The 27,687-nt window shown below is 40.5% G+C and overlaps 2 protein-coding genes and 1 long non-coding RNA gene across 8 annotated transcripts in view; 2 read left to right on the top strand and 1 right to left on the bottom strand.

The window, feature by feature from the left end:
* The first annotated feature begins 639 nt into the window (after nt 1–639).
* Nucleotides 640–16,817, top strand: LOC137098228 (kinesin-1 heavy chain). Of its 2 annotated transcripts, none has more exons than XM_067474246.1 (26): nt 640–1,011; nt 4,984–5,071; nt 5,208–5,281; nt 5,360–5,464; nt 6,158–6,206; nt 6,682–6,737; nt 6,840–6,927; nt 7,024–7,148; nt 7,328–7,432; nt 8,515–8,660; nt 8,754–8,902; nt 9,054–9,241; nt 9,454–9,522; nt 9,832–10,038; nt 10,160–10,303; nt 10,423–10,614; nt 10,739–10,856; nt 11,306–11,361; nt 11,606–11,715; nt 12,003–12,104; nt 12,271–12,331; nt 12,496–12,567; nt 12,745–12,849; nt 13,088–13,304; nt 13,943–14,078; nt 14,331–16,817. In XM_067474246.1, the coding sequence occupies exons 1-26, from the start codon at nt 886–888 to the stop codon at nt 14,332–14,334; spliced, it is 2,892 nt and encodes a 963-aa protein (XP_067330347.1). In that variant the 5' UTR covers nt 640–885; the 3' UTR covers nt 14,335–16,817. The 2 variants fall into 2 exon arrangements, with proteins under 2 accessions (XP_067330347.1, XP_067330348.1); XM_067474247.1 differs by lacking the exon at nt 640–1,011 and adding an exon at nt 3,406–3,465.
* On the top strand, nt 1,465–2,254 carry LOC137098229 (uncharacterized). The gene is made up of 2 exons (XR_010910587.1): nt 1,465–2,001; nt 2,091–2,254. It is a non-coding gene; the product is annotated as an uncharacterized lncRNA (long non-coding RNA).
* Nucleotides 16,818–16,951: 134 nt separating the features above from the next.
* tep1 (telomerase-associated protein 1) overlaps nt 16,952–27,687 on the bottom strand; it is a 30,509-nt gene continuing 19,773 nt past the window's right edge. For 2 of the 5 annotated variants that reach the window (XM_067474241.1, XM_067474242.1), the window contains exons 32-57: nt 27,535–27,561; nt 27,223–27,433; nt 26,925–27,045; nt 26,333–26,457; nt 26,119–26,218; nt 25,850–26,005; nt 25,057–25,272; nt 24,536–24,592; nt 23,764–23,899; nt 23,119–23,370; nt 22,818–22,969; nt 22,499–22,606; nt 22,271–22,375; nt 21,994–22,123; nt 21,795–21,880; nt 21,391–21,517; nt 21,024–21,154; nt 20,812–20,933; nt 20,336–20,479; nt 19,985–20,084; nt 19,531–19,639; nt 19,340–19,419; nt 18,469–18,573; nt 18,008–18,120; nt 17,408–17,497; nt 16,952–17,329 (exon numbers count right to left, since the gene is read on the bottom strand). In XM_067474241.1, coding sequence (XP_067330342.1) covers nt 17,320–17,329; nt 17,408–17,497; nt 18,008–18,120; nt 18,469–18,573; nt 19,340–19,419; nt 19,531–19,639; nt 19,985–20,084; nt 20,336–20,479; nt 20,812–20,933; nt 21,024–21,154; nt 21,391–21,517; nt 21,795–21,880; nt 21,994–22,123; nt 22,271–22,375; nt 22,499–22,606; nt 22,818–22,969; nt 23,119–23,370; nt 23,764–23,899; nt 24,536–24,592; nt 25,057–25,272; nt 25,850–26,005; nt 26,119–26,218; nt 26,333–26,457; nt 26,925–27,045; nt 27,223–27,433; nt 27,535–27,561 — 3,113 coding nt within the window. In that variant the 3' untranslated portion in view covers nt 16,952–17,319. Of the gene's footprint in view, nt 17,330–17,407; nt 17,498–17,701; nt 18,121–18,468; nt 18,574–19,339; nt 19,420–19,530; nt 19,640–19,984; nt 20,085–20,335; nt 20,480–20,811; nt 20,934–21,023; nt 21,155–21,390; nt 21,518–21,794; nt 21,881–21,993; nt 22,124–22,270; nt 22,376–22,498; nt 22,607–22,817; nt 22,970–23,118; nt 23,371–23,763; nt 23,900–24,535; nt 24,593–25,056; nt 25,273–25,849; nt 26,006–26,118; nt 26,219–26,332; nt 26,458–26,924; nt 27,046–27,222; nt 27,434–27,534; nt 27,562–27,687 lie in introns of those variants that run through there. The other 3 variants (XR_010910586.1, XM_067474243.1, XM_067474245.1) reach the window with 3 other exon arrangements.

Below are 27,687 nucleotides of genomic sequence, written 5' to 3'. Positions count from 1 at the left end.
TCATTAATGCTTGCAATCAGTTATTTTTGCTCATACTTTTAAAGAATCCAGATTACTTTTTAGAGGTCTGTTTAAATTATGGCATATAAAAAATGTTTTGCTGTTGATAAGCATAAAAAGAAATTCAATCCACCATGATTCAGTGTTATAAAAAAGGCTAGAAGAAAATCCCCTGGAAGGTGAGAAGTCTTGTCTAGATTTGTTTGACAACCTTTTAATGGTAAAATGTGACAAAGAAAATATTCAAGCTATTAATAAAACAAGTAAGAGTCAAATATGCTGCCAACATTTCCAATTTAATGTGAAACAAGTTGTAGCTTATTTGTAATTACTTTATGTACTGAGAGGTGATACATTTATATAATAGTTTACTATTTTCTTAAGTGTTGTGTTGAGAGTCTGATGATCTGCATATATTCTTAAAATATAGTTTAATTTAAAAGAAATACTAGTACAAGTACCTCAAATTCTCACTTATTGCAGCATTTTAGCAAACGTCCTTGCCACGTCTGGAAATAAATGTGATCGCCTTTAGGTGTAGTTTTATGCTTTTGTGTTTACTACCGATGATTTCAGCTCCACAGTACAAACAAAGTCCGGAGGGGAGCGCCGGGATGACGTCATGGTGATCCACATCCACAGCAGCAGGAGGGGTGAGGTGGCCGCCGCTCATCCACCGGTATCATGGCTTCCTAAGAGGAGGGGGACCGATTGAGAGGAAAACAAGGATTTTTTTGCTGCATGCTCGGGCGATAATCGCTCTTTCCAGAACTCGAGCTTGGAACAGAGGGGCTCGGCCTCCCGTTTTACCCCCCGACGGGCGGCCCTGGGATTTAGGATACTCTTTAATTGCATTGGTGTATTTCCATTCGTAAACCGTGGAAGATGGCCGACCCGGCGGAGTGCACCATCAAAGTGATGTGCCGCTTTAGGCCCCTGAATAGCTCCGAGGTGGTCAGAGGCGATAAATACATTCCCAAGTTCCAAGGGGAAGACACGGTCGTTATCGGGGTGAGTTACCTTGTGTCGAATGCCTTTATCTACCTTTATGAAATAACCCTCTGGCACAGTCAGCAATACGCCATTTTTGAGTGGCTCGTAGCTCCGGTAGTTAGCACCTTAGCTGTTAGCCAGCGCTAGGAAGGGTTGACCTGCTCAGTGATGCGTTGTTCCGCTGGCCCTCAGCTTCAGGCGCCACCTAAGCGACCCTGTACGTTTAGATTGTTATAATTGGGCTTTCCGCTTTGTGGACGGTCAGCGGCAGCATTGCGTTTCCCAAATCGAAAAGCCCGTCCGCGTTCTGGTACCGTAAAACCTCACTATTGGCAGTTGCCCTGTCACGGCTAGCGAGCTGTCATTCAACAAAGCCACAAACAGGTCGCCTGACACGGCTTCACATCCCGTTAACGTTAGACTGAAAATCCCGCACGCTTCGGCTGCTTTCCCATCATAAAGTTAATTATTGAGTGGCTGTGCATCTTTAAAAATGGATATTAATTGTGAAAAGTCCCGCGTCAGCATGAAGCTTGAGCCTCAGTTGGTTCGCTTGTGGCTAACAGACTGTTGGCTAGCAGGCTAGGCCAGCTGGGAGTTGACAGATTAGCCGGCCTCGGTTAGCTGGCTAGTTTTAGAGCTGTTGCTTAATTACAGCTAACACGAGATAGCGGACCAGCTGGACCCACGAACGAACCCATTTGTAGGCCAAGTAGAAATGAGTGAAAGTATTGGACACAAGCTCGAATATAACTATTCCTTCACCGAGGAATAGGAAACATGGGCTGGATAATGGCAACGTCAGATATTATCAGTGGTAGTGGACGTTGCAAAATGGCCAGAGCTATTGTGTTGGCCTTCTGTGACTGGTCACTAGTAGTCATCCACCCAACTGCATGTTTGAAAAATGACAAAAATATGCTTTCTTTTATTCAGTATATTAAATTGGTGTGTTTGTTTTCTTTGGCTTAGTGATACAGCCCTTTCCAGGACAATTGCAGTGCAGTGGTACAGTACCCTCACTCTACCGAATTAATCTGATGTCCCATTGCCAATTATTCACTCTTGATTCATTTTATTTTTGTTGTTCCTTACAGATCTATACGTTGTCTTCAAGGCAGTGTTTTTACAACGTGGTTCCATGTTGTTGCATACCTCTGCACCATATCTATATGGCACCACTGAAAAATCATACACAGTAGAAAAAGCAGCTTAAATGGAGGCTGCCATATTATGTTTGTACATGATAAACATGCAAAAGTTAATTCTGTTTTCTTTGGGGGGAGGGGGACTCATAGATGGACGTTGGAAACTGATGTTGAATTCCATCTGTGGATTTCAGTGAAGTAGTTAGAATACAACAGTTTTTACTGAGAAGACTGTTATTGCTGTAGTGACTTCTCAAATGTTTCGTCATTGAACTAATAGCAAGCGTACGGTCTGTGCCCTTCAGGCGCAGTGTGGCCCTGCCCATTTCAGAGTGCCAGTCATACTGCCAAAATACCAGTCCACATTCTGATAGCCACAAGTGGTGCAGCACACAGCATAGTGGACTTTGCAAGTGCATCTGCTTAGAGAGGTGCAGCACTTATGGTGCCCATAAGCAGCAGCTCAGCCCTCCTGGGTAATCCCTCTGTGCTTTCTCTCCTGGTTACCAGCTGTTGGACCAATCAGAGCAGGCAGTTGGCTGTGCGCTGCTTGATCTCTCAGGGTGGGTTGGGTGGGGCGGTGGAAGGGTAATTATTCTGGTGATGTACTTTGTTTTGCAGATTCAGTTATCCAGGGTGACTGACTCGCTTACCTCACATTTTTATCCATTTCGAAACAATCTAGGGTGTGGACCCTATTAGGGCTGACCCTCGGCACCAGTGACCGGAGGGCCGTTATGCCAGAGATTTTTTATTTCTTTTTTTGTGTATGTTCCTGCAATTTGATGTGGCTCATTCAGTCTTGCCAGTGTTTTGCTGGAAAGCGAGAGATATGAATTTTCCAGATGAGGTGGTAGGGGTGTACTGGCTCAGTTTGCTAGCTTTGCCAGCGTTGGTGTGAGTGTGCAGCAGGTGAATTATTCATGCATCCATTACTTCCCTGTCAATTGTGCACATAAAAGATTATGTCTTTGCCTATGGTTTTGTGTCACATGTCCTATATGTGCACATTTATGATTTCTCAAAAGGACTGACCTCCTCAATAATATATAAAGTACATGGAAGCATGTGGGGGATAAACAGGAATAAGGGAGGGGGATACAAAGATCCTAAGAAAAAGTGTAAACAAGCAATAGAAGCAATGAAGTCCTGTCCTATTTTGTGCCAAAAAGCCAACCTAAACTCTGAGGAAACCTATTAACACACATCCAATAAGATGTCAAGCAGCACACAACATGCTGTAGAATAACCTTGGATTGTGTGTTACTGTCTTTGCTGAATGTCCTACACAGGTCACTGTCATAATGAAGCCACCAGGAAGCAGGTGTGTGACAGAGAAGCTCTGAATACTGTAACAATGCTTTTTACTGTAATTCCATTTTCAGCCAGGAAACCAATTTGACTAAAGTATAAGTAACAGGGCCGGTAGCAGCAGTAAACAATGAGGACTTTGTACTTGGCTCCGCTGTTGTTTGCTGGCCTGATAGTGCCACAGCGCTTTCCTTCCTGGCAGGGTTATTTGCTAGGATGTGGGGAGCTGGAGTAAATTATCGTTGTCTTAAGATGCTGCTGATGTGTGTTTCACCGAGCTGTGCTTCAGATGTGACCGTCTGTTAGGTGGGATTATGAGCTGGGCTTTACATTGAGGACATCTGTAGTAGCTGTAGTAGTGTAAATAATTCCCGTCCTGGTAAAGAGGCTGGATGTACCACAGAGCCAGCTTTTAGTGATGAATGGGTTCACATTTACAACTGGTCCTAAACGAGTATGTTGTAATTGTGATGTCTTCAAGGTGTCGCCAGCTGTTCATCAGCATTCAGCCCGACAGTTACTAAGTCTGCTGCCACTAAGGCATGTTGTGTGTTTTGCAGCCGCTTGTGTCACACACAATTAGAGTTTTCTTGTTCTTAAAATGTTAATTTGGAGGAGCAAGAATTCCACCCGTCACACTAGACGTGATGAATCACTTGGGACTTCAGACTCTCAGAGACAGGATGCCATCTCAGTTGAACTTCAGAACTGTTTGTAGCAACACTTTCCTTTCCATGTGGTTGCCTGTCCAGCTTTTGCTCTTGTCATCGCTATTACTAGTTTACTGCAATTGTGCTTTGAAGTTTAGCTGAGCCCATGGTGTATTAGTCTACAATTAACCTACACTTTGTCTGTTTGGAGTAGAATGGCTCCTGAGACAGGTCTAGTTAAGTTGATTTTAAATGCTGTGCTAAGATTGTTTGTTTGAGAGAAGTTTAAATGAGATAAGAGAAGTTTTATCTGGACAGGGACACTAACTTTCAGAGGTTAACTAAAGTGCAGCCAGTAGCAGTTGCTTTCTTTCAAGCAAGGAAGTTCATTTGGTTTGAAGATCTGGTTATGGTCTGGGTTGGTAATTTTGAAGGGTTAATAGTTTATCTGCCTATCAATTAAGTAAGTCGGCTCTATATGATACTATACTGAATATTTGACTTTTAACTTCAGGTTAAACAAAGCAATGACGTCACCTTTTGACATTTTATAACCAATGACTCAGCAGGTTAATGCCCGATTAAAAATAATGGTTTGTTGTAGCGCTATTGCACTTTTGAAGAAAAGAACTGTTGGTATATGTATCGTCATTGTGGCCTTGGCTATTTATAGTATGTATTAAATACAAACAGGTAGATGGCCTAACATTGTCTCTGCCAGTCAGTTCTCAGTAAGCACCTGTGAGGTGGTGGGTGCTCAAGCTTGCTCAAGCAACTAGTTGGTTAAAAAAGTAAATACAGATCTGTTTAGAGAACTTGTAGGTCATGACGATGATGATTATTATACTGATGAGCCGCTGCTGTTTTTCTGTCAATTCCAGGGCAAACCGTACATGTTTGACAGAGTGTTTCAGTCAAGTACAACACAGGAACAAGTGTACAACGCCTGTGCCCAGAAGATTGTAAAAGGTAAGGTCTCACCTTTATCAGCATCTTAACCTTAACGTGTAGGGACGTGCACTATAAATGTAAATGAAAGCTTAAAAACCTCAAATACAAAGCCCATTGCTATCGTTGCTTCAACAAGTTTCTAATGGTGTCTTAGATGTTCTGGAGGGATACAATGGAACAATTTTTGCCTATGGACAGACATCATCTGGCAAAACACACACCATGGAAGTAAGGACAACCTTTTTTTAATTACGTGTATATTGTTAATAGAATTACATTGTATTTATATCTACTCAAATCTTACAGGGGAATCTCCATGACACAGATGCAATGGGCATCATCCCCAGGATAGTGCAAGACATCTTCAACTATATCTATTCCATGGATGAAAACCTGGAGTTTCATATCAAAGTAAGTAGTTACAGCTTGCTAGTTCCTGAGCTGTGCACAATGGACAGCTACAATTGTGGCCCACAAATGCATTGGATGTGTCTAAAAACTGATATTTATGGCTGATTTAACACTGTTTCAAACAGAAAATGTGGCAGCTGGCAATGAGTCACATACTTCCTTTTCTGCTGTTACGTAGCATTTTTTTTTTTTACTTAGACTGTATAAGGGAGGGAGGGAGTCTTGTAAGTAACTTGTTAATTGGTTGCTGTGTCATATTTCCTGTGCATCATGTTTGTTGTTGCAAGGGACATAATCAAATGTAAAACTATTTGGCAGATGCTTGCTTGTTCCGAATGACTTGCAGTTGAGTTACACTCACAAAAACAGTGGCAGAGCTGTCATGCAAGACACTGGCCCCAAGTTCCATTACGTACCTCTACAGCAACTTGGGGTTCATAACGTATTTACATCATGTATTTCTTTTCTTTGTTTTAAATGGAGATTTTTCTGTCTGTCTGTAAAACTTTGGAACTGGTATGTGTGTCTACAATGCTGCTTTTTTGTTATTTAGCAGATAAAAGTGAAGCTAAAAAGAGTAGCTGTAAACTAATGAACTGTGTGTATGTGTGAGAGAGAGCACGTGCAGATTTTTCTATACTGGTCACTAGCTGGATTGCTGACTTATGAGCTGCTTTCTCTGTTTGTTCACAGGTTTCATATTTTGAAATTTACCTAGACAAGATCAGGGACCTCTTGGATGGTAAGTGACTTTAGGGTGGGTGAAGTCAACACTGACAGTCTCTTCTCTGCTAATTGTACCAGACGGTGACATAACCAGCTGCTAAAAGCCTTTGAAACATGCAGAAAAGCAATACGTATCTGTGTCAGGAGCCCAGTGCGAAGAGATGTTAATAAAGACACTGACTTTGTTGTTATTGCTGTTACCTTGGTTCAGAAAAGTTGTTTTGCAACTAACATTTGTTAAATCAAAATTTAGTAAATGAATGTGATTAAATAACTTGTCCATTCCCGTTAAAACTATTCAGAGTGGAGGTTTGTTGAGCAGGGATTGTTTAAAGCATGCAGTAGAAATAGTACCGAAGGCAGAATTAAATATTAGAATTTTCACATCCAAAAATAGTTTTGCAGCATTGTTAAAGTTTAGAAGCATTAAATCTATCATACGATGCATTTGTAGTGAAAATTGCCCTGATCTTTTGTTCCCCTGTCTGCAGTTTCAAAGACCAATTTGTCAGTGCATGAAGACAAAAACAGAGTACCCTATGTCAAGGTGAGACCTTATCCACTGTCAAGTGTCAGAGATTTGGTCAAATCTGCTGCACTAGGCCAATAATCTTACCTCATGTTATGCTTCTCTTCTTCTTCTCTAAAGGGCTGCACTGAGAGATTTGTCTGCAGCCCAGACGAGGTCATGGATACAATTGATGAAGGCAAATCTAACAGACATGTAGCAGTTACAAGTAAGATATTATCATGTTCTTGTCCTGCTGGTCATAAACTGTGTTTCCATTTGAAGTTGATGCTTTTTGACCAAATGTATGTTATTTCTTCTGTAGACATGAACGAGCATAGCTCCAGGAGTCACAGTATCTTCCTGATAAACGTCAAGCAGGAGAACACTCAGACAGAGCAGAAGCTCAGCGGCAAACTATACTTGGTGGATCTGGCTGGTAGTGAAAAGGTACAGAGAATTAGAGAAAAGCTAGACCCTCTTTTAAATGTGTTTGTAAGTTTTCAAATTTGCGTAAGAATTATTTTGTGGTATTGTTGTAGATCCGTTATCTTTGCCCAGGCTCAGATTGGGTTTACACTTTGGGCTGCTCAAAGTCTTGCTGAGATTATCATCTTTGTGATTTTCAGGTCAGTAAGACAGGAGCAGAGGGAGCTGTGCTGGACGAAGCCAAGAACATCAACAAATCTCTGTCATCACTGGGAAACGTCATCTCTGCGCTGGCTGAAGGAACGGTCAGTAACGCTGCTTAAATTGTACAAAGTGAAGTGAAGGGATTTCCTGCTCCAACATTATCGATCTAGCTGAGATCCATTTGCTATCAAAACGATGTGGCATTATTCTGTGGGTTTTGCTCCTTTACTTTGTTCTGTAAGTGTATTATCAGCCAGTCAAGCTTTTAACATGTACTACAGAATTTAATGAATCCAAATTTAGTTTTAACGTAATCTTGTTTTGCAGCTCAAGAGGTAGATCTGGTTTAACCTCAGTTGATGTTTTGATAGGATTTTGAAATGGCACAGTGCTGTGTTACTGAAGAAAAATCTGCACTGTTCACCAGTGGTGCAGTCCAGCGCTCGCTGGAAATGTTGAAAACAGAATGTCTTTCAGCAATCTCACTGTAAATGTACCATTGTCAACCATCTGCACATGCTGCAGAAACAACTTTGGCAAATAAGAACTTTCCTCCGAGCAACGTTTTGCTTAAGCCATTTCATACAGATTTCACACTTCTCACCGTTATCAAAGATTGGTTTGTTCTAATGCCCCTTCGCTCTGTAGATAACCTGCAGCAGACAGCTGCTGATATTTGTGATACTCTAAAAACAAGTAGGCTATTGTTTAGCAGTTTGGAATAGATCAGCCGCTTGTGCCAGTTATAGTAATATATTGAGGTATCAAGTTCTCACTTAAGTGGAACCTGACTTTACTAAGGTCTTAACAGAGCCATTACATTTTATTGGTTAAGTACAGTTACACAGGCCTCTTCAATTTCCTGACAGCAGCAAGTTAAAGTGCATTTTGCCTAATTAGTTTTAGAATTGGTTTTTGTGGTGATTTTACATTTTCATTGATTTTATTGAAAATTCAATGTTATTGTTCTGTTTTTAACATTTTAAGTTTTTGTAAAGTGCTGATGTCAATCCCTGATAGTTGTCAAGTGCTATATAAATAAAGGTTACATTAACTACATTACAAGAATTTCCATAATCAATATAGAAAATCATAAGTATTTACTAAATTCTTTTATCACAGAGCCCATTGTTACAATGTCACAATTAAGTATTGTTGCTAATAAATGTATTGCCTTCACCAGGCTTACATCCCCTACCGAGACAGCAAGATGACCCGTATCCTGCAGGACTCGCTGGGTGGTAACTGTAGAACCACCATTGTTATCTGCTGCTCTCCTTCTTCCTTTAATGAGGCCGAAACCAAATCCACTCTCATGTTCGGACAAAGGTTGGTAGGACAGAAGCAGGACAAATTATACTGCTCTGTGTATAAATACACAGGAATTTCAGAGGAATAAAACCTTGTTTTTATCTCTGTCAGAGCAAAGACCATCAAGAATACTGTGACAGTGAACATAGAGCTGACGGCAGAACAGTGGAAGCAGAAGTATGAGAGGGAGAAGGAGAAGAATAAGACCCTGAGGAACACCGTCACCTGGTTGGAGAATGAGCTCAACAGATGGAGGAACGGTAAGGAGACTGTGTCTTAGCCTGTGTTATACACTTTGTTCTGTTTCACAGATACAGTTGTCTGCAAACACAGCCTCCTTTTCGCTAACACATAGTTATCTCTTAGATTAAACATCTGCAAATACTGAATGTATTTAATGTCTGGCTTCAGGTGAGAGTGTGCCAGTGGAGGAGCAGTTTGATAAAGAGAAGGCTAACGCTGAGGTGCTGGCCCTAGACAACATACTTAATGACAAGCCAGCCTCCACACCCAATGTGCCCGGTGTTCGCCTCACAGACGTGGAGAAGGACAAGTGTGAGGCTGAGCTGGCCAAGCTTTACAAGCAGTTGGATGATAAGGTGAGGGACCAAACAGGACATGAATCTTAATGTTAATCACTGTTTGTTAAGATGGTATTAATACAAAAGTGAACATATTCCCACACTAAATTAGGATCTTCAATAATTGACTTGGACAGATGAAGTCTTTTTTGTTTTTTTTTTTTAAAAAAAAAAAAAAGTCAACGATTTATTTTTCCAGGAATTTACTCTGTTGTGTTTGCACTTTACAGGATGAGGAGATCAACCAGCAGAGTCAGCTGGCAGAGAAGCTGAAACAGCAGATGCTGGACCAGGAGGAGGTTAGTACTGGAAGTCCAACTAGAGGACGGTAGCATAAACTTTCGATCTTTTGTTGTCAAAATGTTTATTCCTCCAGCTCCATCATCTCATTACTGTTATGATGCCCTGTTGACGCCACATTAATATTATAACTGTTACATGCATCGATCAGTTATAAACTACCAAAGAAACTCAGCAAAGTGTTAAATAACAGAATTAAATATAAATGAAAATTGTCCCTTTTATTCATAAACATACAAAATAATTGCTGCACGCTTTAACAGTTTGAATGCATATAGCGTGATTACTCATTTCTTCCTTGCTTGCAGCTTCTAGCCTCCTCACGCCGTGATCACGAGAACCTCCAGGCAGAGCTGAACCGTCTGCAGGCAGAGAACGAGGCCTCCAAGGAGGAGGTGAAGGAAGTGTTACAGGCTCTGGAGGAGCTGGCTGTCAACTATGACCAAAAGAGTCAGGAGGTGGAGGACAAGAACAAGGAGTTTGAATCCATCAGCGAGGAGCTCAGCCAGAAATCGGTGAGCCGGTGTGAGAAATCAGCACGCTCAAAGTCATTGTGACGCAGTTTCAGTCATGGGTCTTTCACTTGTAATAGAAGAACATATGCATACAAATACAGAATGCTCTCTTTTCCTGCAGTCCATCCTGTCTTCATTGGACTCTGAGCTCCAGAAGCTGAAGGAAATGTCCAACCACCAGAGGAAGAGAGTAACTGAGATGATGTCATCACTGCTCAAAGATTTAGCAGAGATTGGCATTGCAGTGGGCAGCAATGACATCAAGGTACGGACTTTGTATACTTTACAGTACAGGCACTGAGCGCAAATACTTAATAATAAATTTTTAATTTTTTCTCTGCTTTATGTCGTCATGTAACGTTTTTATTTCTGTGCTCCTTACAGCAACATGATAGCGGCAGTGGTTTGATAGACGAGGAGTTCACAGTTGCCCGTCTGTACATCAGCAAGTTGAAGTCTGAGGTGAAGAGCATGGCAAAACGCTGTAAGCAGCTGGAGAGCACCCAATCGGAGAGCAACAAGAAGATGGATGAAAATGAGAAGGAGCTGGCTGCTTGCCAGCTGCGCATCTCCCAGGTATCCAAAAAAAAAACACACATTGCTTTCGTACAAGTTGCAACAGCCAAAAATCTGTCATCATACAAATCAACTTTGACTGTACTCTATGCATAACCATCTATATTACGTCCTCTGTCTGCAGCATGAAGCTAAAATCAAGTCCCTGACTGAGTACCTGCAGAACGTGGAGCAGAAGAAGAGGCAGCTGGAGGAGAACGTGGACTCTCTTAATGAAGAACTTGTCAAGCTCAGCGCTCAAGGTAAGTTTCTTTAAGACTGAGCAAGAGACACAGCAGTAAGACCACTTCAAGTCAACCTAATAACTTCTTATGAAGAAGTCAATAACAACAGCTCTGGTGGATAATATTGCACGGTACTCTCGAAATATTGATTCAGTATGACACCATGCAACGGGTGTGCTTCAAGAAATGGTGTCGTTTTGATTCTGGTTCAGGAGACCAGGTGATTGATTAGGATGTGAATTCCAGAGATTGATTCATGATACTAAAGTAACTGATTGAATTAGGAAGATCAGAGCAAGTGCTTAACAGTGTCTAAATGCTGCTGCAAGCAAAGTCCACAAAACTCAGAATCAGCAAAGAGTCAATTTGATTATTTCTTTCACTTTTTTCCCCCTCACTATGTTAATGGCTTGTTGTTTCCTCTATTCCAGTCTCGTGACAGTGAATAATATGTTTCTATTTTACAGAGAAAGTCCATGCTATGGAGAAAGAGAATGAGATCCAGACTGCTAACGAAGTGAAGGTATGTTCCATAGGCCCATTAAACAAAAGACACAAAAGCTATAGGAGGAAGGGAGAAGAAAATTCATTTAAAATATGACATTGATGTATTTCACTTTATCATGAACCACTGACTCAGGAAATTGTGAATTTGTGTCGTAAAGAACAGCTTTGCTTTAATCTAATACTAAGACAAACCCTAAATTCCAGTATCTTGTCAAAAGAGCAGTCTGTAAAGTCTGTGTGTGTGTGTGTGTGTGTTGCAGGAAGCAGTGGAGAAGCAGATCCACTCCCACCGTGAAGCTCACCAGAAGCAGATCAGCAGCTTGCGAGATGAACTGGATAACAAGGAGAAACTCATCACTGAGCTGCAGGAGTAAGACCTGAAACTTGTTCGTCTTGGTAGAAAGCAGCAGGGATAGATTTGTAGCCTCTTCGCTTAACGTGGATCCACTGTTAAGTTTAAATGGCATAAGTGAGGAACTGATGAGATCTGGGAAGCTGAAATGTGCTTTGTGCATAAAAGTCAATAAGAAGAAATGAATGATGTAGAATCATAGCTAGGTGCAAAGGACCATGTTTAGCTTGTTTAAACTAGGTAATAAAATAACACTCAGATTCTGTCATGAGGTTAATTTAAACATGTTATTTTGTTTGCTCCAGTCTGAACCAGAAGATTATGCTCGAGCAGGAGAGGCTCCGAGTAGAGCACGAGAAACTCAAATCCACGGATCAGGAGAAGAGCCGCAAGCTGCACGAGCTGACGTACGTTTCACACAGATTTCTAAAGGTTTTGTCCACTGGTCCCTAGTATGACCAGAGGCCATAAATATGCAGAAATTTATCACTGTGTAACATTTGCGTAGCAGAAACTGAACTTGTGATAACAGTATTATGCCAATGTTTTTTCTTTGTTTTTGGTGCTTTTCAGCGTGATGCAGGACAGAAGGGAGCAGGCCAGGCAGGATTTGAAGGGTCTGGAGGAGACTGTGGTAAGTTGATCTAAATTAACTTGTAATATAAAAACACAGACTAACAGAACCACAAATGACGCGGGCACTAATTTTTGGATAATGTCTTGTAGGGTTACTCTCCTTTGTTACAGAATCCCCTTTTAAATACAATGGTATGTTTAAAATCAACCTGTTCTTTCCAGGCCAAGGAGCTGCAGACTCTGCACAACCTCAGGAAACTCTTTGTTCAGGACCTGGCAACCAGAGTGAAAAAGGTAAACCGCATTTGAATTCAGCAGATGCTAATGGTCTGGTAGAAAATTAAACTGTCTTCCAACGCAGACTTTAGATACAATGTCGAGGATGAAATCACAGATTGTACGACTGTATACTGAGATGTGATCATAAGTCCTCCTGCCTTTTTGGTTATTTGTGTTGTGCTTCTCGAGCAGAGCGCTGAGATGGACTCTGATGACACAGGAGGAAGCGCTGCACAGAAACAGAAAATTTCCTTTCTTGAGAACAATCTTGAGCAGCTCACCAAAGTTCACAAACAGGTAGGATTTTATATGATAATATACAATCACAATTGTGTCGGATCTCATCTTTGCTACCATCACTTAACACTTTGTACATTTCAGGTTTTTGTGTTTGTTTAAACCTTTTCCTATATTATGCTACCAACCATGTTCTTGTTCCTACTATTACCTTTGTTTGGCTCTTGCTGCCCCTTTCTCCCTGTGTGAGTTGAAATGAAGAAAGAAATGATTTTAAACTATCCAAACTGCCCTGCAGCTGGTGCGTGATAATGCAGACCTGCGCTGTGAGCTTCCTAAACTGGAAAAGCGTCTTCGTGCTACGGCTGAGCGGGTCAAAGCCCTGGAATCTGCTCTGAAGGAAGCCAAGGAGAATGCGGCCCGTGACCGCAAGCGCTACCAGCAGGAGGTGGACCGCATCAAGGAGGCCGTCAGGGCCAAGAACATGGCCAGGAGGGGACACTCGGCTCAGATTGGTTAGTGGAGACAGATGACAAACACGCACACATGTTGACCAGACTGGTTTGTAGATTCCATATTTCCTTTGCCATGTTCACAGTTTTATCTAAATGTAGTTTTGTGTGTGATCTACCTTTTATCTCAAGTACAAACTGATGCAAGGCATAAGTTTTTAAACTGGGTGTAAGATGGAACAATCTGTAACAAACATTCACATTTAGTAATGTCCTGAAATTCTCTAAAATGTAGGACACTAAGCAAAGAATTTAGATACTGGGGTTTTCATAGACACATAGATATAACTAATTAGAAATCTGCAAACTAAAAAGGTTTGTATGAGCAGGTGTCTCTTCCTAAATGCAAACTTTTTATTCATAGCAGATACTGACTGAAATGAATGCAGATTTTTAAGGGCCGACATGGACTTGGTATTTGCCCGTACATACACAGACACTGGCAGTGGTTTCTGCATCATTGCTAACCCACTTCTTTGTGTATGTTCTGTATTTCTGAAGGATTTAAGAGGGTATCTACAAGGGGGGGCTTCCTCATGAACTTCCAAATTCCCACAGCTTTACTTGTCTTGGTCCAAACATTGATATTAGTCAAAATGACCATAATAATTCACTTTCTAATTCACTGATTCTACCCTCAGCCAAACCCATCCGGCCTGGGCAGCAGCCAGTGGCATCTCCCACTCACCCCAACATCAACCGCAGTGGAGGAGGCTTCTATCAGAACAGCCAGACCGTGTCGATCAGGGGCGGAGGCAGCAGCAAGCCGGAGAAGAAGTAAGTCGACAGACCTGTTTGTTTTCAGAGAGCTAACAAGACGAGCGAAAATATGTATTGTATGTATATGTATGTATGCAAAGGGCACAGTGACAGTAAATACTCTGCTGCATTTCCTCCTCGATATACTGTAAAATGATGAAGACTTTTCAAAAATGAAAAATTACTGTTCTTGGTTGGTTCTGTCTTAGCTAACTAGATTGGAAAAACACAACAAACCCCAGAAACTAACAGCGTTGTTTCTGTCTGCAGCTGAGGAGCAGCGGGCTGGAAGGCAAACACCACAGAAGAAGCCAATATCACCCCTCAAGAACCTGTCATTCCATTACGGCAAACGGGCTCCTCGTCGCTGCTTAGGAGCCACGAAGGAGTTTGAGTTATAAATATATATATATAAATATTCCTGGTCTGTACAGCTCCAGTCCCCTGACCACCTCCACTTAACTCCCACTTCCCCAATTCTCAACTTTTTCTCTTACTGGATATGATTTAAAAAACAAAACAAAAAAAACCTACAAATTTAATGTACAAAAGGCAAAATATTATCCACTGAACCAAACACAGGCTCAGCACACGAAACCACACACTACTCCAATGTGTAGCTCAAGGTTTCGATTTTCATTTGCACAGTCTGTTGTCATCTGTCGTCGTCGTGCGAGTAGTTCTGCACTGTGCCAAGCTGAATGTACTGATAGCAAGAGCCGAAAAACAAATACAAAAAAAAATTGAGACCCCCCCCTTCACAAGAAATAGCTTGAACCTATAGGCTAACCTCTGTACATTTCATCATTATTATTGGTTGTTAACCAAACTTTTTCTCTGAATAGATTTTACACGCTTCTTTAAGGAAAAAAAACTACAAAAAAGAAATAAATAAAACTGTTTTGAATTGACTAGATGGCGTCGAGCACTGCTGTTCTGTCCGGTCTTGTTGTACAGATGTAAAATTGGCACTACTGCACAGGCCTCCCTGCCCAGAAAGCGGAATGGAAATCGGGGAACGGCTAAAAAGAATAAAAAAGAAACAAAGAGCCAGGACGTGCGACAGTGTATTGTAGATGTATTTAACTAAAACACCTGTGGAGGCCATTAGTTTTTATCATTAAGTTAAAAGAAAACCTATACTCGTTGTTGGTGACTTCATGAGAAGGGTGCAAAGAATGTAGAAGGAAGGTAGAGAGGAAGAGAACGATCCTGTTAACAAACTTCCACCTGTTAGCATAGCCAATGCTAAGTAGCTACTTGTACTGTTTGTGCTCCTCTCAGTGGTCAGTAATGCTGCGTTAATGAAAGTTATTTATCTCTGTGCACATAGACTGAGATGGCACGTGATGCTTGTCCTGTCCTAGCTGGGTTGCTGTCGCTCATCTCCCCTCACTCAGATATTCAGGATTTTTGTTTTTTTGTACAATCCCCTGCCGTGTTTTTCTTTTCAAGGGTGCCTCGCTTCCTCTTTTTCTAGATTTAGAACCTGTAACTGTACAAGCCCCATGTGGTTGTAAATTTGCAGGAAGTAATGTGTTTTGCTGGGTTTTTATGTACTGTACTTTTTTTTTTTTTGTTCTCCCCAGTTTATTAATTTTTTCCTCAGTTTGCGTCGGTGCATACTGAAGGCTAGCTGTTGGCGGTCAGAGCCTTGTCCCTGATCAGCCAGTCAGGAGAGCAGGGTCTACAATTGTACAACGATCTTCTGTCATCATCTGGAGGAAGGGTTTGTTTCAATGTAGTCAGGGGTGTTGGAGTCGTCGTTTTATTGTCTTTGATTTTCTGGTGTTTTTTCATTTTAATTCCCATCACAGATTGTGTTGTGTTTGACCCTGTGAAGCCCCAGTGCATTGGCAAAGAGCTTGTTGTGATTGAAACCCCAGCATAAAAACACTAACGTCTTTTGCAAGTGCAATATACTGTAAAATACACTGTAAGTCAGCCGAGTGACAGGTGTCCAAGCAGCAGTAACCCTGCCCCTCTTCTGTTAGCTTTGGTTTTAGTGTTTTTTTTTGTTTGTTTTGTTTTTTTCTCAGAGATGCTTTCTGAAAAGCTTAAACATTGAAGGTTTTTCTGCAAAAATTCACAGATAATGTAACTAACTGTACTGTACAGGGGTTGATGTTTCAATTAGAGGACTATGTATCAAGTTTGAGCTTTTTTGAGGAATTGAAGAAACCTCTACTGCAAGGAAAACAAAACAGATTAATGGGTTTCTCTTGTAAGATATCATTAATAGCACTTATTTACAGAAAAACACTCCATGTGGCTGTTTAGATTTCGGTGGGTGTAACTAAAAGCAAAAGCAACTTTCTTCAAGCTCCAGGAGTAGTGGCTCCCATGTATCTATGACAGGACAGTGTTTGGTGTCTATCGAGATGGTTTATTCCCTTTGTGTCATATTCTACATTCAGATTTTGTATTATGGACCTCAAAATGTTTATCCTTTGACCTCCCACCAAAACAGCTTATAAAAATGGAGAAAAATTGCAAAAACAGCAAAGATACTTGTGGTGTTTACTGCATTAATTCTAAATTTAAATAAAGTGAATCCTTTTTTTATTACTGTGTAATAGTTGGTTGATTTTTAAAGGGGTTTGAAGATCAGTAACCAAGGTACTGGATAATTCCTGGAGAACTGGGGCACAAATAACAGGGCTCTGATATGGACAGGGATGGGAAGTAATGAGATCACAGTTTTGGATTGACTGCATGATGTAAATGTATGTGTGATTAAATAATTATGAGAAAACACTTCTCTGTCCCCCTTTTGTTGGGTTCCAACTTCGAAATCGTATTTTAAGAGTTATATTATGACTAATGCATGTTTGCAGTTAGGATGATCTTGTTTCATGAAGAAAATAAACTTTTAGTCTGGGATTTTTCTTAAGCAAAAATGTTTTTTTCTGTTTTATATCATATTACATTATCTAGTTTAGTACAAAAGCATTAAAAACGGAATCCTTCTCTTTTCGATCTTTTGCTAAAATTACTGAATATAGGCTGTGCACAGGTCTACAGAGGTGATACACATGGACCGAAGAGTTTCCAGCTGTGAGAATTACACAAAAAGAAAAACACTCACATGAACATTGATGCTTGACAAACAACAGCAGTTACAACACGAGTTGATGGAACGATTTACCTGTACATCCGATCAGCTGATCCTGGCACCAGGGAGGGAAGTTCTCCAAAGAAAGTAGAGTGTGTCGGTTCATGGTCAAACAGCTGGATTCAGGTTCAGGAGAGTTTGGTCTTATTGGAACCTATTAGGAAAAATAGTATCAATTCTTCATTAGAGTTCACTTTCACTGAATTCTCGCTGTATCTCATTCTCATCTCACCTGTGAGCTTCGGTCTGGTTGCCAGGTTCCCCACACAGGGCACGTTTATAGGCTGGGACCTGGTTCTCTCTGCCCTCACACTGACTAATGCTGCTTATGTCACATTCACGCACACACACACACACACACACACACACACTTTCTGCCTTCATCTGCAGAGGAAACGCTAAGATCCATCATTGTTCAGCACATGAACCAATCATGAACAGACAGCTCTCAGGGGGCAGTAGCCAAAAATATTAAACCAAAGCGCTGTCAATTGCACTTCATTTATTGTATATGAACTCATCCTACTTCAAGTTATTCAAATTCCTATTTATTTTCTACTGCAACTTTCAAAACAAAAAAGAGCATTTAATGCAACATAACATTTTTATACTTGCTTGACACATTTGCAAGTTTCTTCATCGAAATTAAGGCACATGAAAACATGAGAAGTGCATTGCCACGACTATACAGGGATCCCTGTTCGTAAATGTATGAAATTATTTTGCATTTAGTGCATGTTGCAAAGCAGAAGCAAAACAATGAAAATCTTTGGTTAGTGTCAGGGCTGAGTAATTTTCCTGAATTATTCCTAAAGATTTAGAGGATCATTACTTCAAGGAGAGAAAGTAGATTCTTCCCTGTCCGTCACCACAAACCAACTCGTTGGATTTTTCAGGATTCAGCTCCAAAACCAGAACAGGGCCTCCACAAACAAACATGCCCACCTGAAGGAGGGGGGGGGAGAGAGAGAGAGAAAAAAGTGGATTTTTACCCAAAGTTATCTCAGCACTTCACCCTAACACCATAACTGCATTTTGGTTCCTGCCACTGCTTTGTAGCTAACGAATTTTCATTTTGTTCATAAATCAATATGAAACATTCAATAGTATAATAATTTCTATGGTAAGGTGTCAAGATAGATTCTAGTCTTAATTTGATCAAATATGTAAATTATGCCCTTTGGACTCTGTGAGGCAGTATGGTCCAGAATAATGACCTATAATGAAGCTATAATGAAGCTTTGAAAACTCACTTTCTATTTAGGACACATTTGGTTTTGGTTTCTTTATTACCTGTTTCTTTGTGTTTCTGTCCCACAGCTTCACTGTCCTGTCGTAGGAGGCTGAGATGATGGTGCTGTCAGTGAGTTTCAGGACACTGATCCTGTCACTGTGAGCCTGAGGATAAATCATTGTCAGTCCAACATACAGCTGTGCTTCGAAGTAGCTGTGATTACAGCTGTTTCAGGACCCTTTCAGACCCCTCCATGTTTTATACAAATTGAGTTTTAAACGTTGCCCAGGAACAACTGCATCATGGAAGACGTTAGAAGCCACCAGGAGTCTGAACACTATGTCTGATAAACACCGGGCACGGTGGCAGCATCACGCTTTAAAACAAGGACGAATGGAAACAAATAGAGAGAACAAAACCTGCTGTCTGGTGCACGTGACATTGTGACATCAGCGGCCATTTAGCATTTGCAGGACCTGACACTGGGGCTACAGTTCACCTTTATGATCCAAAAGACACAGACATTGCTGAGGTTTTGAAATGTATTCAGTGTGAAAAATTGGTTTATTATGTTTTCATTTTCTTACACTGGGTCACTCAATATAGACTAATGGGCAACAAGTTTCAAATTCCAGTTATACTGGAGAAATTAAATAAAAAAGAAGGATCTGAAAGCTTTCTGTAGTGACTGTATACTACTGTAAATTGAATACTTGTATCATCTTGGATCCTTGGAAATTCAGATTTTTCTATTTTGACCTTTGTCACATTTTATAGACCAAATTATTAATCCATAATAATAATGATCATGAGCTGTAATGTAAAAAAAACAACTGCTATCCATTACTGCAGGAACCATGACAATTTTCGTCCATGAGTGAAATTACACACTAATAAATAAAACTAATTCACTAGTCAGTAATTTCTTACTGGTTTTCTGCTCCACTGCGAAAGCTTTGTTGGCTGACTGAACCACAAGTTGCCCTTTGTATCTCCACACACCACAAACTCTGAAACAAAAAATACATTGGATTAAAAAACTGGCATGAAAAGAGTTATCTGATGTTCTGGGGATTAGGATTATGCTTGAAGTAGTGATTAATTGTTACAACAGTTTGTACCTTTGTCAAGAGTTCCGGCTGTGATCAGGCTGCTCTTCATCTCCTCAGTACTTGGCAGAGTAACTGAGCTGAAAGCAGACTCTAAAATATTTTTTGGGCCCATGGCAAACTGAAGAAAAAAACGACAGGGGCATCATTTGCCATCCACTAAGAACAAAGAAGCAAAAAGTTCCTCTTCTTCTTCTGGGTATCAATGTTCACCACATGCAATTTAATATGACTTAATGTTTTACAAACATACTGGCAAAAAAAAAAACTGTTAGGGAAATTTATTTAGTATTACACCATATTTTTTCAGTACTTCCCAGCAGTAAGAAACAATTTCCTAATGACCCCGTTTTTAGACATGTGGTCAATAATGAATAAATGTTTAATAAATGTTCCCTTAAATAAAACAATGTATTAATGAATAAATAAATAACTTTCAAAAGGTTGTAGATTGTGTAAGACTCACAATAAAACCAATACGAATGTCTCCTTCATCATCCCCCACCACCCACAAGCTTTTCTTGTCGTTGTGGATCATCTCCAAAACTCGGACGCTTTCTTCCCAACTGCAAGACAAGCACTGTAAATATTCAAAGTAAACTACTGCACTAAATCAACAGTTGCCAGTTTCAGCTCACTAGTTAATTTAGTGGCAATGTAATGTTTGATTAAAATACACTTTGACCTGGCCTAACTCAACAAGCCAAAGTCAATCACATAATGATGAAACTAAATTCATTTTAGGACAAAGTGAGAGGTGTCCAAAATTTTAAATCTAAAAATGCTTTGGAACGTGCTGGAGAGCATGTCGTGGTACCTATGCACTGTGAAGTAGCCAGTTCCTTTATCATTTATTCCAACGGCAAACATTTCACCGGTTTCAGAGACACCGATCAGGAGAGAGCAGTAGGCGAGGCGGACCACTTGTTTTGGTAATGTGTATGTGGTTTCCTTTACCAGGCTGTAACACAGAAAGAACAGCGTTCGTTAGTGTGCAAACTGCAACTCATTGCACACTTTTCTCACTAGAAATCCCAAACCAGCTCAGTTTTTAAGAATAATGACTCTGAGATGCTGCTGGGAGCTATAACAAGTCATACAGGTACCAGGTTGTGTTTCACTGCGGAAACCTTTGAGCTTAACTCATTTCTTTTCAAATCCTTTAACATTTACTCTTAAGTTAATACAGTATACATTTAAGAACATGTATGTATTGTTTTGAGGACCAGGGTTGGGAATTAAAACCCCAGTGGGAATGAAGGGATTCAGCAGTGTGACTGCCCTGTTGTTCACCTTGCACTGCTGCATTGGTGATTCCACACCAGCTTCCACACATCAACGGCCCACTGCATGTAGCTGACAGCAAACTGGCCGTCAGGCATGGAGCAGATCGCTGTGACGGGGCTGTCTGCAGCCTGACACGCACAGACAGACACACCATGGGATTACACGAACATAAACACACACGTGTTCAGTTTAAACCAAATTTCTGTGCATTTCGTCACCTGCTTGTGACCAACCACTCTGTTGTTCAACCACAATTCGAGTAAACCCGACTCGTATCCAGTAAGAACTAAACCGTCTTTCTGAGAGAAGCACAGAGCGGTGATGGGGCCTCTCAGGGTCGGAGGACTCCCTGCACAGAGAAAGACAGAACTGCTGAAGAGCTGACTTTAACAATATTACACCACATAAAGCTGCACAGGAGCCAGATTTCCTATTATAGAATATAAAGACATAAAACTATGTACTGTATTCAATTTTCTTTGTACTTATAGATAAAAAAAAAACTCAACCCCATTAATAACTGTGAGGAATTTCATAAATATTATTATAATGACAATTACAGAGAAACTGAATATACAGTTTTACCAGTCGTCCACGTCCAGCATCGCAAAGAGCAGTCTTCCGAAACAGTGAGAAATTCTGGGACTCCTCTTTTGCGAATAACTCCATGAATTGCACCACTGTGACCCTGGAAGGTGTTGAAGTGCTCCACCTGCATGTAAAGATACAGGATGGGAGAAACAAGACAAAAGTAGAAAAATAAATGACGGTGTCCACACTTCATTTTTTGCTCGGCCCATATACATCTAGAACTCAAGCTCACATATTAGAGAAAAACAGGACTAAAATAAAAATGGCGATTTCGGCAGAAGCATTATGGCGAACTAATCTTGCTCACACTTTAATTGAGCTGTAAGTCTGAAAAAGGAAAAAAAAAAATCATGTATATAGAGAAAACTAAACAATTAAAAAACAAAAAACAAACAGACCTGTAGTGGTTTCCAAAGCTGCACTGTGCCGTCATCAGATGCAGTAAAAACAGTCATTTCTTCTGGGTTGACTTCTTTTTTCTTGTCTTAACATCAGAAAAAGAAAAATGTAATGTTGATATTAAAATAAGGCTTGGTGACCCATTAGATTGTACAATATGTCAAACGAAAATGTGAGCACATGATTCCTTTTCTGTACCTGTGTTTGGGTGGAGACAGCAGTGGTGTATCCGCTGCTTGTGGGCGGTGATGTGACAGATTTCTATGGAGGTTTCCCAGTTCCACACATGTAGTGCTCCCTCTGCACAGCCAGCCACCACATACTGTCCCTGCACACAGAAACAACAACAGAAACACTAATCACTCAAGTGGTTAGTGACCATCTCAAGGAACTCATTTACTCCACCAATAGAACAATTAGCTGATTACAAGCTTTTAATGAAGATATACAGTATTTTTACAGATATACAGCTCACCAGGCAGCAGACTGAGGTAAGAGGACTCTTCCAGGAGATTTCCCTGAGATGTTGGCCTGTCTGCAGGTCCCATAAACAAAGTCTTCCACTGTTTGAAGAACTAATCTGAAAGAAAAAAAGGGGGCTGAGGAAGATCCTGGAGGCAGCACTACTTGGGGCCAGCCCTGTAACTCAGGATAGTTACTAGATTCATTTATGACAGTTGTGAAAAATATATCAAACACTCACGACACAGTCTGGAGTCCAAACACAGCCGGTGATCCGGGCTCTGTGTGAGTGATGCAGCGATTTAGAAAGAACAGCAGGAGAAGAGCTCACATCCCACAGAATCAGGGCCTGAAACAAACATGTTCTTATGATCACAACACAGCCAGCAACTGTTGTACACAGGAAACAATCCTACTTTTAGAAGCAAGGGTAGTTTTTTATGTTTTTAGATAATTTTTTTGTCAGTGAATATTTATTCTGGCTATACAGTCTACATCCCCTGTATCGGTACCAAAGACTAAAGTTGTCTAATTTACTTAATACATAGACATAATCCCACCTGATCTTTTCCACCAGACAGTAACTGTCCACCATCAGGGCTGAAAGCCAGACAGGTGACTCCTCCACTGTGACCCCTCAGCAACGCATGTGGCTCAATTGGGGTGTCGAGGGCCAGATCGCTCAACAACCACAAAGCAATAGTGAAGTCATCTGAATCAAAGGGAAATACAGAGGTTTAATTAATAAAAAAGTATTAGGACTAAGAAACCTTCTTGTACCTGGGAAATATTTTATGTTGTCTTGAAAATCAATTTTTATTAAACACCACATCATGTTTTTATTTTATTAGCAACACATACCTGAAGCTGTAGCCAGGTAAGTGGAGTTTTGTGCCAGTGCCAGGATGGTTTCTAGTTGCACACCAAACATTCTCAGCATTTCTAGACCCCCCATCTTTCCCTCTTCTCCCCCTTTTCTCTTCCAGACCCTCAGATATTTGTCACTTCCTCCAGACACCAGCAGATCAGGTTCAGTCTGCTCTGCATCCAACACAACCCACAGCAGACACGGTGTGGACACGTCCAGGTCACTGGACGCCCAAATCTTCTCACCTAAGGTAAGAAAAAAAACAACAGTGCTATAGGCTGAAAACAAAATCTCAAATTTAACATGTTGTATACAGCAGGTTACAGCAGTATTTACATATCTTAAGATACTGCATGTAATACTAGTTTTCTCTATAGGTACATTACTTAACAGTAAAAGACTTAATTAAGTCAAAGCATACAGACACTATAAAGAATATTTAAGAAAGTATCCGAAATGTTACAGCTCAATTACAACTGGTCCTGGTGAATTTCTTATGCTGCTTTTTATGCAGAATAATTATATGGATAATCTCCTGTAGTGAATTTGAAGCCAGACGCTCTCCTTCTCCACATGATATCTGCACATTGTAACTATTCTTATTTTATAAATCTGATTTTGCAGTACCACATACACACCTGCATCAAGACTGAAGAGTCTTATGCCTTTACCACGATACCCCACAGCAGCATAGTCTCCATTCACAGCCACGCAAAGCGCTGCAGGCCCAGGGTTTACAGACTTCAGTTTCTTCTGAGGAGGCTCCTGTTCACACTAAAAAGCACCAACACAACAGAGAAATCTGAAGTGAAATTTCACACTTTATATTGATTTTAGTGAGAAGTGCAGTAGCTGAACTAGCCAGTTTTAACTATCCTTTAAAATATATAAGCTTTAGTGTTTGTTGCAGGTTGTCGTTTTGACCTGACGACTTAGACTTTATTGTCATTCAGTAAACAAGTGTATAGAACAAGATTTCGTTGCAAGGACTTAACGCAGAATCAAAGGGCAACCTCACAAATTTTTAACTTGCTTTCTATGGCTTTAGTTTAGCCATAGAATGTACATTAATGCCTTGAAACTTCTCTTTGACTTCCCCATATTAAAACATTTCTATGCTTCTAGCTGAAAAACTGCTCCCGATAACATCACTCGGAGGTTTTCATCATCGGGAGTTCAGATGATGTCACCCAGGGGTCCATTTTTCATCTTGAAGTAGAGAGATATTTGAATATAGGGACGTTTAATGGCATTTATGTACATGCACTACCCAAACCTGAACCATAAGAAGCAAGTTCAAAACCAGTGAAGGTGTATTTTAGAATATACAGGTGAATGACAGGCCACTAAAAAAAGGCTTTAAAAATCTCTCTGTTACATCAGTGTGGAAAAGATAATTAAGGAGCTTACTTTATTGCTTTTTAATACAGTGACTGAATGTCCAGGTCTTCCTGACCAGAGATGGAGCTATTTTACAGAAAACAAGAAGAAAGATTAAACAAAGCAATTTAAAAACAAAACCAAATAAACAAACAAAAAAAAAAGATTCATAACAGAAGACATACAGTGAATTTCAGTTGGTTATTCTCCCTGAAAAAAAAAGAAAAAACTCTGCAATGTGTTTGCAGCATTCCAGATGCCCTTCCTGACAGAACCCTCCCCAATTTCTACCGGACTTGGGACCAGCAATGCACAGCTGGGGAGGGGAATGGGGTGTTAGGGGTTCAGTGTCTTGCCCAGAGACACTTCAACATATAGCCGGGACCGGGGATCGAACCACTGACCCTGTGGTCCGTGGACGACTGCCTTTACCAACTGTACAAAAAATTTCCATATTTGTAGATAGTTTTTGAATCAACAGTAAATCCCATGAAAAAGTGAAGTTAGGTTTAGCTTCTCTGATCCATTGTGTGCAGGCAGTCACGTCTCACCCTGTGATCAGATCCAGCGCTGAGCAGCATGGCTCCATCATCCAGGAAGGTGAGGGCTTCTGTAGCTCCACAGTGAGCCTGGAAACATGCCACACAGGTGGAGGTGGGCACTGACCACATCCTGACCTCTCCAGACACAGAGCCAGAGCAGAGCATGGAGGAGGAGGAGGAAGAGAAGCAGAGACTGCGCACTGAGCGCCGGTGACCACGTAGAGACTGAGGGAAAAGACAGAATAGAAATAATAGTTGTAATAAAAGGAACAAAAATGTGACTGTGTATCCACAACATCCTTATGGAATCTGGACAAGGAACTTTGTCACATTAAATGCACATCCGTTCTAAACCCTTTGTTTCCGTCTTTCTTAACTATGCTTTTAAAGTAGTTAATGAAACAAAAGATTTGTAGATATAAAACTAGAAGCATTGTTACTTTATGCCTCCACAAACCAGTCAATTTGCAGTTTTAATGGTGCATCTGCTACTTAAGCGATTGAGACATGTACCACGTAACCGCAACATTCATCGTTCAAGTCCAAGCTCGGAGAACCTTTGTTACATGTCATACCCCTCTCACTTTAACCTGGTTATTAGTCTCTCTAAACTCTTACTGTCAATTAAAAGCAGGAAAAGCCCCTAAAATAATGCATTTTGGATGCATGTCTGTTCTGACTAATTTTCTAACATGTTTATGCACGAGTCCAAGTGGATGTTTGTGCCACAAATCGTTGTTGTAGTTCCCCTTCAAAACTTTAATTCGAATTCTAATTCTTCCTTGTCTCCACTGTAACTCACTGTCGGAGTTTTATTCTGGAGCCAGTTCCACACGATCACATTTCCATCCCAGCAGCCAGCAGCCAGCAGATGACCCTTAGGGTCAAAGTTCACGCAGTTCAATGGGCTTGAGCTGGGCAACGCTGCTACTTCCTGACCATTGGAAGAGGACCAGACCTGAAATAATTGGGGAAAAGTATTAGACTTTGCAAATGAAATGCCAAATAATAAAATCAAACCGCTGAGAATAAAAACTAAAAAAAGTTTATTGTAATTTATTTGAGACCAACTTTCAGCATGAGATCAAGGGAAACGGTCGCAAAGTGCGTTTGGTTTGCAGTGACATCACTTGCTGTTATCTCATGACTGTGGCCATCAATAAGAACAGTCCTGCAACAAAACAAAACACAAGATAGCGACTTCAAATGACCAGTGCTATAGAAATCCTCCCCACAAATTCAATTAGGTTACAATCTCAAATTCTCCTTGAAACACTTCTTTCACCTGCAGCCGTTCTTGATGTCCCAGATCTCTATTCGTCCATCAAAGGAGGTGGTAGCAAGACGTTCATCATTCAGAAAGACACAGCTTGAGATGCCGTCACAACTGCTCACAAGGAACTTTACTTCCTGTTCGCAGTCAGGAGAAAATTGGTATGAATTGTTTTAGCTTTTCTTTTTTTTTTTACATTTTTAAATTTTTTTTTTTAGCTTTTTTCCATCATGTGTGACACCTAAAAAGTCTGTTCTCTCAACATCGTTAGTGTGTTTATATGCACTAAAACAAGATGAAACAATGGAACCCGGTATTTGCAATCAGTGGTAGAGGTTTAGCTAGATTTGTCTTGCAGACATAAGACTTATTGTAACCTGTAACCATGCGTCTATTTTACTCCTGAAGGAAAGTGTCAGGACAAACTAAAAGATAAAGTCAGAGTAGTGCAGTGAATGTGAACTGAAAATGAATGTTGTGTAAACATGTGAAGTCTAGTCAGGATTGCAACTCATTTCCAAAAAAAAGTATATTTTTATTCCCAAATAATGACAAATAAAGACAATTATAGCTCCCAACTAATGGAGTTAAAGTGGATTCTTACCTGTCCTGTCTGTGTGTTGATGAAATGCAGCGTTCCCTGTCCAGTACCAACCACCAGCAGCTCTCCATCAGAGCTCAAATTCAAACAGGTTGGTTTAGAGGAGAAAGTCGACACAACTTCACTGTGAAAAAACATTCAAAAACATAAATGGATTTATTTATATATTAAGACTTCAGCAAAGATCGAAAAGGCCTAATGATACACGTTACATCTGTTACATCTAAATGAAACAAAGTGGCATTTAGGGATTTAGACTGGATATTTGGAAAACACTTAAATTTTATTTTAACCCCCTCACCTGGCCTCTTGAACAGTCCGACATTCACGGTTTAGCCACTCAACTACTCGGACCTCTCCATTTTTCACCAAACCTTGTGCCCACTTGTGAGCAGACGTCTCTGGAAGCTCATTGAGGGCCTGATGGATGAAAAGAGCCGGCCAGGAGGAGAGCAGGGGGGCTTGATTCTGCAGGAAAACACGACAGTCCTCCAGTCTGTCCTGGAAGAGAACTGTGTGGGCAAAAAGAACCTTAATAAACCTCTTTATTATAGAAATATGTATATAACAAAACTTGTGAGGATTTTGTGGGTTCATTTTTTAAAGCACTTACTTAAGGATGCAGATTTGTGCTTCTCATCTGCAGGAAAAGGCAAAAAGTTACAAAATGGATACAGAATTTATTTATTCACAAGTAATCAAGGGGGCATTTTGCCACGTGAACCTGCCTCTGCATACATTTTAAATTCAAATATTGCACGAGCAA

The sequence above is a fragment of the Channa argus genome, chromosome 14, assembly GCF_033026475.1.
Source record: "Channa argus isolate prfri chromosome 14, Channa argus male v1.0, whole genome shotgun sequence".
Lineage (NCBI taxonomy): Eukaryota > Metazoa > Chordata > Actinopteri > Anabantiformes > Channidae > Channa > Channa argus.
Note: the sequence above shows the minus strand (reverse complement) of the source record. Positions and strands in the feature narration are given on the sequence as shown.

Coding starts and splice junctions, on each gene's coding strand:
- LOC137098228 (XM_067474246.1), top strand. CDS start 886: ATGGCCGACCCGGCGGAGTGCACCATCAAAGTGATGTGCCGCTTTAGG. Junction 10,615..10,738: donor GCCAGCTGCGCATCTCCCAG/GTATCCAAAAAA, acceptor CTCTGTCTGCAG/CATGAAGCTAAAATCAAGTC. Junction 11,716..12,002: donor CTCATCACTGAGCTGCAGGA/GTAAGACCTGAA, acceptor TGTTTGCTCCAG/TCTGAACCAGAAGATTATGC.